Source organism: Ciconia boyciana, chromosome 23 (genome assembly GCF_034638445.1).
Source record: "Ciconia boyciana chromosome 23, ASM3463844v1, whole genome shotgun sequence".
Classification (NCBI taxonomy): domain Eukaryota; kingdom Metazoa; phylum Chordata; class Aves; order Ciconiiformes; family Ciconiidae; genus Ciconia; species Ciconia boyciana.
The window spans coordinates 6,873,487-6,885,536 of record NC_132956.1 but is presented as its reverse complement, the minus strand read 5'-3'; the positions used below and the strand labels follow the sequence as shown (position 1 = coordinate 6,885,536).

Here is a 12,050-nt window from a genome sequence, read left to right as displayed (position 1 = left end):
AAGCCCATCTGGCTCAGGAATTCCTTGAGGCACAGTGGCTAGAGGCTGGGAAAATGTTTGGGAGGGGAATCGTACACACTTGTCCTGTTGTTATAGTTTGCAGCAGGCATCCGCTTACAGCTACCGTTGAAAGACAGGCTACAGAGCTGGATGGACGCTTATTTAAAGTTTATACCACATTTACTCCAGCAGTTATGATCCTTTTAAACTGTGTCAATGGGAAGCTTCTCGGTGGAGACAGATGGTTGTTTCAGGGCATCTTTGCAGGATGCCGCTAATGTGGTGAAGCAATGAAAAAGCCCAGCAGAATCTCAAGAAGTGTCAGGCAAAATATCTGCAGCTGAGGCAGAATTACTGCCTTAAAGTCCTGTAAGGTTTCAACCATGTTATTACCATGTACGGTTCTTGATACCCACTTTAAAAGAGAGACAAGTTACACGGATGTAAAGAAAGGATCTCTGTCTTTCTGGGCATCCAAGGAAGTCTGGCTGCAGAGAGGAGACAGGCATGGTTTGGACAGCCCAGTAAAACAAACGCTGACTGTAGACACAATTCTTCTTTTTAAATACGTGAGCAGACTAAATATAAGGGAGGAGGGCTATTTAAGCTTCTTTCAAAGTGGAGGGAAAAGGGGAACAAAATAAGAATAACCTTGTCACAAATACCACTAGACTAGAAAGTGAAAAGTTTCTATTTAGGAGAAGGAACATGACCCTGCATCAGTTTTCCAAGAGGAACACGAACACAAATAACAACTAGCTCTCAGATGGACAGCTACAAACTCACCAGTGGAACAGTAACATGGTTGACAAAGTAGCAAGGGACTGATCTCTTCCCAACTATTACCTGAAAATAGCTTCAAAAATAAAGTAACCCTCATGTGCCAAGCAGAATACATCTGTTTGAGAGGACTGGATTCAATCCAGCATGAGAACAACCCCAACACCAACCTGCAGTCATAAAATAATCTAGACTGGAAAGAATCTTTGGGGGTGTCTAGCCCAAATCCCTGCTCAAAGGAGGGCAACCTCAAACCCAGATCAAGTTGCTCAGAGATGAATGCAGCTGAGTTTTGACTAACTCCAATGATGGAGATTCCACAAGTTCCTCGGGTCCTTGTTCCAGCACTTTCCTGGGAAACATTTTCCCCCATATATATATATATATATGCAGTCAGAATGTCCCTTGTTCAAACCTATGACTTTTTCCTTTCATCCTGTCCTGTGCAGCTCTGAGAAGAGTCTGGCCCCATCGCCTTTGTAGCCTCTCTCAAGGCAGTGGAGGACAGCAATTAGATCCCTGTCACCTTTCTCTTCTCAAGGCTAGATACGCAGTCCATACCTATCCAGTGTGGATAGTTTGGTCTGTATCAGCTCAATTTGCCTCAGCTCATCACTTCCCACATAGATGAGATAAATGCATCCTTCAAAAACATTCTTGATTAACTTCATAGATAGGGTTTAAACTTCTTACACGTATGTACAGACACCTAACCACTCAAAGATTAATTTCACGAGTATGAACAAAATTTTACACTGCTGAAGCATTTCTGAATTATAACACAAGTTACGCTGTCCAAGACATTTCTTCTACCAGTGATATTTTTGCAGGGACAGCACAGAGAGCAGCCCCTCAGACAGGCATACCTGACGAGAAAGGGGAAATGGCAGAGCAGATGGGCTGCAGAAGTCGTCTAGGGAAGGATCAGGATAAAGCAGGTCACTCCAGGCCAGGCATACTCATTTCCCGGTCCCTACTCTTGGCAGGGCTGTAAATCTCACCTCTGTATTATCTAGTCTTAGTGAAACAAGACCTTTCATTGATACGAGAGGTCAGAATTAAATCTCACTTTAAAAGCAAACAGATCTAATGAATCAGCATTCAGTACTGCAGTGTCTTGCTTTGAAGAATCCTCCTAAGGACAGAGACTGCACACCACAAACCGTCTGCATCTCTTCCACTGTTCTGCTACCAAAGCAAAATTTGTCTGCTGCCTCTTGGGCCAGATTTCAGACCTCTTCACCTATAGACAGTAAGCCAATAGAATTTTCATGTAGAAACTCTTAGAGGTCTAACTCTCACATATTCAAGCCCACTACTGATTTACCTTGTTTCTTTACTTGTTCCAGAAGCAGGTCCTTCATGGCTGCTTCCTCTGCGATGTCAGACGGGACTTCACCTTCACTGTTCACAGCAGCCACATTGGCTCCATGACTAATTAAGTACCTACGTGAATGAGATCCATACCAATGTATTAGACCTTGTGTGCAGGCCTCAGTGCAACTTATATAGTAAATCAAGCAGCGGAACAAAATATTTGGCTTTCTCATTCAAGTTCAATTACCAAATGAGTATCTTATTCTTATCAAATTTCTAGACTAAAAAAAGTTCATTGTTAAATGCATGGTCCCTGGTCAGTGGCTCATAGTTTTTGTTTCTTTATAGTTATTCAAATACCCGTAGTTCTTATGCTAACCTGACAGATTACGCTTTTTTTTAAAAAAAGGAAAAGATAAGCCAAGCCAACATCAATTTTTTAATTTGTCTTTTTATAACTATACCAAAAGTTCATTCAAGAACAATTAATGTCTTCTTCGGCTTGTACATCTTGTAACCAGTGAAATTCTGGGAAGTAAAAAGAGTATCTGTTTAAACACACAAATCTAGGAGGGTGAGGTAGGAGAAGATATTTTTGCTTGGTTTTGTTTTATTTTCAATGCGTTTAACAAATAGTTATCAGTATCCAAATTTTGGTAACTTTTTGGTAGCTGTGGTGGACTAAATACATAAGCATGGTATGACTGGTAAAGAATAATAATATCTTTCATTTGAAGAACCAGTATTTGGGAAGAAGAAAAAACAAACTGATAAGGATCATCTGAAGAGCTAAGAATTGTTCCAGGAAGAGCACAACACAGAAATAAATGAGCCACAGAAGATATTTTTTTGGTTAGTATATATTGTAGAGGACTATCTTGAGAAATACTGTTGTCTTCCTTTATTCTTCTAACCTATAATACAGCCTTTATCTCAGAAAAATTATTTCACTTGGGAAACTACCATTTACGTTTGCCTATTCTTTGGTTACAGTTACTCTAGCACTCCAGGTCATATATTTGAACAGCTCTCAAACTCTCAGAGCAACTTGTTGGTGCACAACAAGTAGTCTGGTATCAGTATCTTCTCTGGGACAAACAGACTGTTAGTCCTTTGTGAGCATAATGAACGCTCAGATCAGATGCAGAATGTTATTTCAAACCCTGGAATCAGAAACTGTGCCAAGAAGAGTCAAATCTTTGTTGGGAGTCACTTATAGCAGGTTACTGCTTTGCTCTAAACATCTACTGGACAAAACTCTATTATATTTACTGTCTCTTCTTTCACATGTATTTTATGTTTGTACTCACTAGATTATCTAGTCTCTCTATGGCAGGCCACAGAATTTCACCTGGTTATGTCCAAACTGAGCCCAGTATCTTGTGTTGTAAACAAAACAAAAAAAAATAAAAGAAGATAATGCTCCAATTGTAAGTGGGTTAAGTAACAAGCAGTTACTTTTATCTACTTCTCCATCTTTTGTCAGACAGTATGCAAGAAACAGAAACATGAGATCTGAATTTGGAAGAAAAAAGAAACAATGCTGTTGGCATACTGGTGACTGCGGAGTCCAGAACATTGCATTTCTCTCTCAAAAGTAGTACTGCTCACATAGGCCTGTCTATGGTAAGAAAAAGTAGTCGCTTTGCAAAGCCTCAGAACAAGGTTAAGCATTGGTGCAGTCCCCCTTTGAATTGTTTTCTAGTACGCCATGTATGTACTATTTGGGGTTTACACCAGAATACCTATATGCATGTAATTACACTAACATACATTGTATACAGAGACAGAATTCTTTTCAGTTGGAGGAATAAAATCCCAAATTGCTCTTAGGTAACACTTAAAATTCTACATGGGCTCCCCGCTGATAGAAGCACACAGCAAAGACAGTCAGCAGCAGCAGAGCTGTGCTTCATTACACGTCTGTATTAGTGTGCCTGCCTGTCAGCCATCGTGTTTCCCTTTTGCTTGGTATTTTAGCTAAGTATCTAATGAATCATAAGTCACTGTAATGGGATCGGCAAAAGGCAACCAGGTGCAGGCTCCACTTTAATCCTCACAAATTAAGAATTCAGTAACAGGAGAAATGCATCTATTTTCAGCATTGCTTCCCAAGATGTTGTATAAGTCTCAGAGCATCAATCGCCTGAGTACCTGCTCTGAAGAGGAAGACGTGCAAAGTGTTATAAATACCCAGAACAGCCTGAAACTCACTCACTCTGCTATGTTCAGATAGCCACACGATGCCACTGCATGAAGAGGGGTCCAGCCCTCGTTATCTTGTTGGTTCACATTGGCTCCATTTTCTACAAGGAACTTCACCATGTCCAGGTTCTCATCTATACAGGCCTGAGGGAGAAGGGGAGGGGGGGACATCCAGGGGAGGGAAGGATTGAAGAGAAAAGAAAGGAAAAAAAAAAAAAGGTGTTGGTGTTAAATTAAGTGTACAACCTCCATTTGCAGTTTATTGGCAGTAGGTAATTTCTGGGCTGAATTTCCCACACTGTGAGCTAGCACACCTTAAAACTTAAGGCAGCATGAATTTGCGAACTCAAATAAATTAATTTCAGAACTTTCAAAAATTAATTGTAACTCAGAGAGTCCCCAGGTGGACAACCTCTAAATTTGCTCAAGCTTTACTTCTCACCAATTGATCTGTCTCCTTCCTCTCTCCCACACTGTTATCTCCCTGGAGCGAGGGCGCACTGTAAAATGATATATCTCTATTAGTTTTAGGTGTGGCATCAAATTCCTCTAAGCAAGGCAAGCTATGTATTTATTTAGATCACATTGTTCCCTCAAAATGTCAATGAAATAATGTCATAACAATGAATGAAATGAGGTATCACTAGTGGTAGGGATGAGCAGGGAAAGCATGAACTCAAGAAGCCTGACTAAAGCAGACCATCTGTATACTGGATGTTGCCCTTTACAGATGTACCATAGCAAAAGCAGAATTTTAGAGAAGTTAATAACTTCTGTATTCAGCAGTATCTCTTCATTTTCCCGAGTAGAACAAAGTACAACTTCCCCTGTTAGCTCTACAGACCCTATGAGCTATTGAAGAGAACGACAACCCTTTATTAGCTGCTGTATTAATTCCAGAGCCTGCATTTACAGAGACTTGCTAGCTTTGAAGTTGCCAGAAGAAAACCTAGCTAGATTTTCAAGTCTCAGCAGTTCTGTTCGGTGGAATTCCTCCTTCCTCAAATTCCTGGCTACAGCACGTTCTGCATTGCATTTACAGTTCACTGGAGGCTGCTATTTAAGGATGAGCTGGCAATTTAATACATACATCCAAATGCATGTGCCTCAGCTGAGAAGCACCAAGCATGACCAGAAGGCAAAAGGACTGGCCTTTATTGCGTGACCATCTACAGGGAGAAACCTAGCTCCGCATTACTAGAGAGGGAATCAGCTTGGTCAAAATTCCTCCAAAATCTCAGCACTCGATTCTTTTGCATAGCTTGACGTGGGCACATCTATCAGTTATGGCAGTCAGATGACTTCCAGATGATCGTTCTTCTAAAACGAGCACTACTGACTATCCATTCCTATCCTAGCAAGTAAAGAGGAAATTGTCCCTAACCAACACCTCCCCCCCCCGCCCCCTCGACAATCCTATATTATCTAACATGTTCATCTATGTTGCATTGCTTATTTCAAAGGAGAGGCATGCCCTATACCAGGACATACAACTCTTGTTATTTGTACTACAAGTGCAAATCCCAAACTAGCATTTTACCCCACAAACACAAGTTACTCCTACATTTGCTTGGTTCACAAGTAGCCATGCCGAAGTCTAGCTTTTAAGACTCTAAGGAAGCATGCTCCAGCAAACTAACTCCTAATACAGTTACTTGGCAAACACAAGAAAACACAGGGTACCTCTATGGCACTAGGACAGGATGCCCCAGGAGCAGACTCAAGCACCCAAGTCCCAACTGAGCCTATGCTGAAGCGTTAGCATGTTTCCTGGCCCTGTTTTAGACTAGTTTACCTTAATCTTTGCCAGAAAAGGACAAGCATAATTCTAGAAATAGTTTACTTCAGGGACTGCTCCAAACCCAGAATGGACAAGACTGCTCCTGGGTTGGTTCTGTCCACCCTGCTCAGTCCATCAACACTCTCCCACCCTCAGGCAGGAAAGAGCTTCGTCCTGTAAACCCAGCTCTGGGGGACTTCCCTTAGATTATTTCAGGCAGTCAAACTGCAAAAAAACCCAACAACCCAAAACAAAAATCTTGGGGACTGAAGAGCATCACACTGAGGTTGGAGGAGTCCCAGGTCCAAGCACGATGGGATAAGACATGGTTAGGTCTGAGCAATGTGGATGCAAACTAGGTTCTACCACCAGCCTCAGGAGCAAGGTTTATTCCTTGGTCCTCCTTTATTTAGATCATCTGGTCCAACCCCCTGCTCAAAACAGGGCTAAATCTGATGTTAGATCAGGTCACTCAAGACCTGCTTCAGCCAGCTTTTACTGTCTGCAAGGATGGAGATTCCACGGCCAGTCTGGGCCCCTGTCCCAGTGCTTCACCATCCTCTTGGTGGGTGATTTTTCTTACTATCTAATCACAATTTTTCTTGCTGCAACTGATGCCTCCTGCTGCACTACAGATGTACCCTCTAAGTCTCGGCAGGTGATGAGAGCAGGAAACACAAGCCAAATATTCCTACTGTACAGGGGAACTAATGTGTGCCCAATATGCACGTGATTAATTTTAAGACATATTCTAGAAGGGATACACTCCTGATTTCCATAATCCCGCAAACTACGCAAACAAATCTGTTAGCGGCTTATGTCCATAACAATGCATTCAAATGCAGTAGGAAGGTAAAGGATGTAACGCACACAGAGGTGGACATGGATACACAGAGGAACACAATAATCCCTTTTCAATTCAAGGAGCAATTTTTTGGGAATTCAAGTCTGAGCCTGCCAAAACTCAGAGCTAATCTGTATTTTATTGCCACCCATATTTATTGTTATATACTTCAAGTTTTCCCCCAATACACCTCAAATAAATTACACTTACAATCTTATTGATGAGTTATTTACTTTTTGACCTGGGAACACAACTATTACATATCACTTTTTAAATAAAACTGACTTCATCTAAAAGCATACTGCTCCGAGAATAGCCAAGAAAAGTTCGCCCACACAGTGGTTTCTTTTGAGCACAATCACTTCTGGCTGATTAAAGAATTATAGCCTCAAAGAAGAATTTTATCAGCATGGCTCTGACAAAGCAGCAAGGTAGATGTTTCATGCCTGTGCATACTTACTGCTCTGCTGTATTTGTTTAAGTACTACCTGCAGCTTGAGTGTAAATCTAAATTTAGACTGAAGAATGTCTCTATATTGTGAGCTTTGTATGTATTTGATAGAGAATTATATTTACATTGTTTATCATTTAAACCACCCAAATACACCCACTACATCTGCACATACTGGGAATCGGCCAAGAGAAAAGGCCAGTTCTTGCTCAAGCCACTGGATATACTGGACTCTAAAATTAAGTATCTGTTTAGAGGCATAAAAGAGCCCCCCCCCTTCTTTTAAATTTCCGCCTGTTATTGGCCTCGTCGTTCTGCTGGTCCTCATCTCGCGTGGTTCCTATGGAATGCATGCTAGAAACAGAAGGGATAATGGGATCAAACCCCACCTGTTCCTACACAGAAATCTGCAGTAATTTGACTCGCCTGGCTTCTGAAGAGATAAAACGATGACAAAGTGACAAAACTACATGGGTGCTGACAACAGCAGGCATTCGCTCGCTTTCCCAAGGGAACCATAATGCATTTCATGCCTGCTGTTTGCATTTGCCACGAAGATAAAGTCAAGCACAAAGGTGTCTGAAGTCCTTAACGGAGCAGCAATGTATTTTTAATATCTAAGAAAAATAACCCTCACTCCACCCTTCTGCACCTATGTATCATGAAAAACTGCTGTTCAAGTTATGTGATCAAGCAATGTGGTACTGCTTGGCAAATATTTTAGTATTAGTTAGTGACACATAAGAATAAAAATGAGTACGGGTTGAGCAACATGAACAGTTTTTTAAATGACTCGAGGCTGTGTTAACACTAGCAGGTATGACTTCTTGCCTGCTTCAAATATCGAAATGCAAGAGGTTTTTGCATTTTTGTAATATTACATAATACTAATTATATTGGCCAAGATTTTAAAAAGTGAGGTGGAGAAGGAGTTTCAGAAAATGGCATTCAACAAACAGAGGTACTGAATAACCCCTGTTCAGTTCTGAAAATCTCATCATTGTCCCATGTAAGAAACTACCAGGCATAGGATTATTTGCATCGTTTTTTAGTCAGACACCCTAAAAGAATACGCTGCTTGTATCTTAATATATATGCTATGACATATTTAACACATCTTAGAGCAATAATTATGAGGCCACCAATTGGGATAATGAGTAAAACTGGTAATTTCTAAAGATCTTCTGAACTTTAAGAACTTTAGAAAACATGTATAAAAGTTATGACGTTAAATGGCAGCTTTTAGGGGTTGCATTGTATTACTCTGTAGACTTTTAAAGTATCAACTGATTAACACTTATATGTTATCACAGAATTCATACTTGCACTCACATTAATGGTATTAACAGTTTCATATATGGCATCATTTTACCAAGCTAAAAATTAAAGAACAGAAATTCTCACTGTTTAGAAGTACTCAGGGCACACACTTGCCCACCTAAAATTTTTGAGAGCCCTGACTGCTGATACCCCCCCCAGAAAATCTCTGCTGCATGTTTTATTGTGCATATCTGCCAAAATTAAGCACTGCAAAACATCACATAAGAAAAATACATTCACTGAGATTGAGAGGGTAAAGTTCATCTTCTGGCTAAGCAAAATGGGTTACCTGAGGTTACTGGAGGAAGGAGAAGAGGACAAAGAGGAAATAAAGGAGGACACATCTACTCCTTTTAAGTACTATTAATCCTCCAACCTTAAATTTAGGAGAGTGGATAAGTTTAGTAACCCGAGATGATCTATCGCTATGCAAAGTTCTCCTCTTTTATTTGATACAGCGTTCCTTGGGAACATTGCAAGAATAACTACATTGGACAGCAATATTACAAAGCAGACACCCGCCCCTCCAACCCCCAAAGTGAGGAAAGAAAGTCAAAAAAGTGGTCGAGAAGTAACGTTGCCTTTTCGGTGTGTAGTTATTTAATGTGAGGAAACACTCCCTCTCCTAAATTGCCCTTGAAATTTGGTTTCCATAAAGAAAAATACATAGACGGATAGGCTTAATTCTTTCAATTTTAGGCACTGCTAACCCTCAGCTTCTTGGTTACACACGTAGAAGAGGCTAAAAGCAAGGTTAACTACAGAGCACAGCATTTTTGTCTCTAAATTTTTAATTCCTTCTTTATCTTCTTTCTCTGTAAAAGATATAATATAACCTTCAAGGCGATGCGACAGGGTGGGAGTATGCGGTGACTATCTTTCCCTCTAATCGGAGATCTTCAGCAGGCTAATCTCTTGCCATCCTTCTATTTTTCTTGGCAGTTGGTTAGCTCCGAGTGCTTCTGGAACGGCACTAATGTATTACAGTTTTAGCAGTCTTTGATGCAAACTGCATCCAGTGCCCAGAATTACCCACTAACCACTCAAAGAAAGTTGGCTCATATGATTTAAATCCTGGGCATCGCTGGGCAAGTCTCCATCCACAGCTCATGGTGTTCCTTCAGCTCCTGGCAGGGGACCAGCATTTAGCAGTTTTTCCATAGGGAGGAAGTGCTCAGTTTCTAAAATTTGCAGATACGGCATATTAGCTTCCCCCTCTTAGATAACAGGTGTAGCCCTTTACAGCCAGGGACACTGGCTGCATATTTTTTTTTGCCAGTAGCTATTGCCAAGGCATTCTTCTTTCAAGCATGAAGTTTACATTACAATAATGAAACGGGGGACACCAGGAAATGTTACAGAACAACTCTGCACAACTCTGCTCGTCTGGCAAGGCTTGTTCAACAATCAGACAAAATCTGATCTTTATCTTGAATGAAACCTCATTATTATAATAGCACTGTTAGTGCTTGCGCCTTCCTCAGAGCATACAGAACACACAAGCATCGTTGAACTTCTGATGAGTATCAGCAACGCAACAGCACCAACTGCCTGCCAAGGTTTTTGGTTTGCATATCTCCTGGGCATCCCCCACAGGCCAGAGATAGGAAGATCAGGGAGTAAAAGGAGCCAGATGGGATGACACTGAAGGGTTCAGAGGACCAAGAATCGAGCTCCAACAAGGTGTAAACAGTACAATACTGCTCACTTTCTAGGGGGTGCATCACATCTAGCAAAGCCCCAGCCTACGACTGGTGTTACATTCCCACTATATACAGGGTAGCAGGGAGGAGAGCAACTAAACCACCTGACAAATTCCTGAGAGCTTGCTAGGGATCAGCTGGGGGGGGGGGGGAGAAAAGCACCTTTTGCCTCTACATGGAGAAAGGGGGATGGTTACAAACCCAGAATAACACAGAAGCTGTGGCAATAATTGCACATCAGCAGTGCTGTCACAGGCACCCACATTAAGACAACTGTTTTCTCCACAACTTACCCAGTATTATGCTAGTTTAACACAAATACATAAACAACATTCAGTGCAACTGTTTTCAGGCAGAACAGTTCTCGTCAGCGTTTCAGCTTTACAGCTCCTCAGCAGCACGGGCACTTCAGCTGCCGTCTACCTCCACAGCTCGGTAGCACCACGTACAGTAGCGCATCTAACAGGGGTGAACGTGGCTGAGAGCATATTGCATTTCTAAATGCAGCCCCATTGAGTAAATATTTAGTTTACAAACAGTATGTCACATCACCCTGTGTCATATGATCATGTAATAAAATAGCAGCAGTGTGCATCCAAGAGCTTGAAAATCAAAGTCAGCCAGGAAACCTGTAATAACTGCTGTGGTTTTAATTTTGGCTATATTTAATTCCCTGGTGCTCCCTCCTTGGTCCGTCAGAATTTGACAGAGAACCTATGCATTTTCTTGAGGTGGAGGAAAGATGCAGGATGGGAAAAGAAGAAAGGGCCACTTGTTTGGCACCTGTGTTACGTGTTTCTACTATGAATATATCAGTCTTGTGACAGAACCCTATCTCGGTGACTTCTGCTGCGCAGAAGAGTGAAAATCTCGTAATCCTACTGTGTCAGATTCTCGGGTAGCAATCCTCATGGTTCCCACAGAGAAATCATACTTGGCACCTCCACTTGTCACAAGTCAATACAATACGTAAATTAGCTAGTCAGATACATGCTGGCTTTTTTAATTGAGTATTAGAGATGTCAGGCCAGAAGAGGCCATGCTTCATCTCTTCTTAATTACTCCAGCACTCATCTCTTGAGCCTTCCAGGAGTGCGGTACCTTTTGGCCTGTGCAAAATGCTGCTGTTAAACCAGATTGCTCATGAAACCCTCATTATCAATTCTTTTACCAGATTCTCCTCCAATCCAGAAATCAAGTGTTGATACCATCTTCAAAGCTCTTTATATATCCAGCCCTCCCCTGACATGGTCTCCCTCCCTCTCTTCCATCACCGATTCCATTTTCTGTAACTCTTAGGTCAAAGTAGTAACAAACACCTCTGAGATTCTTCCATACAACCCTACGTCCATTGTATGGCATTCCTGCACTGATCTTCAGGACCCTTCTCCATATGTCAGTCTGCCCAGAAAGGCACTCCATTCTTCCATATGGTGAAACAGTTTATATTTTAGATGACGAGATCCTCAGAGCAGGGACCATCTGCAGTTGTTTAAAGAGCACCCAGCTCTCAACACACAACAGTGCCAGTCAGGTAAAGAACTGCAACATATATACCACTGAATCACTGTAGCTGGAAAGGACCTCAGGAGACTTCTAGTCTAATGCCTCCTGCTCAGGGCAGGGTCTACAGCGAATTCTCACCAGCCT

General features: G+C 41.5%; 1 protein-coding gene across 3 annotated transcripts in view; it reads right to left on the bottom strand.

Moving 5' to 3' along the window:
* Positions 1–12,050, bottom strand: part of PPP1R12B (protein phosphatase 1 regulatory subunit 12B) — a 126,580-nt gene that overhangs the window by 88,996 nt on the left and 25,534 nt on the right. For all 3 annotated transcript variants that reach the window (XR_012039563.1, XM_072845013.1, XM_072845014.1), the window contains exons 2-3: positions 4,316–4,446; positions 2,108–2,226 (exon numbers count right to left, since the gene is read on the bottom strand). Coding sequence is in view for 2 of the 3 variants with exons in the window: in XM_072845013.1 (XP_072701114.1) it covers positions 2,108–2,226; positions 4,316–4,446 (250 nt within the window). In the remaining variant the exon portion in view is untranslated. The remainder of the gene's footprint in view (positions 1–2,107; positions 2,227–4,315; positions 4,447–12,050) is intronic.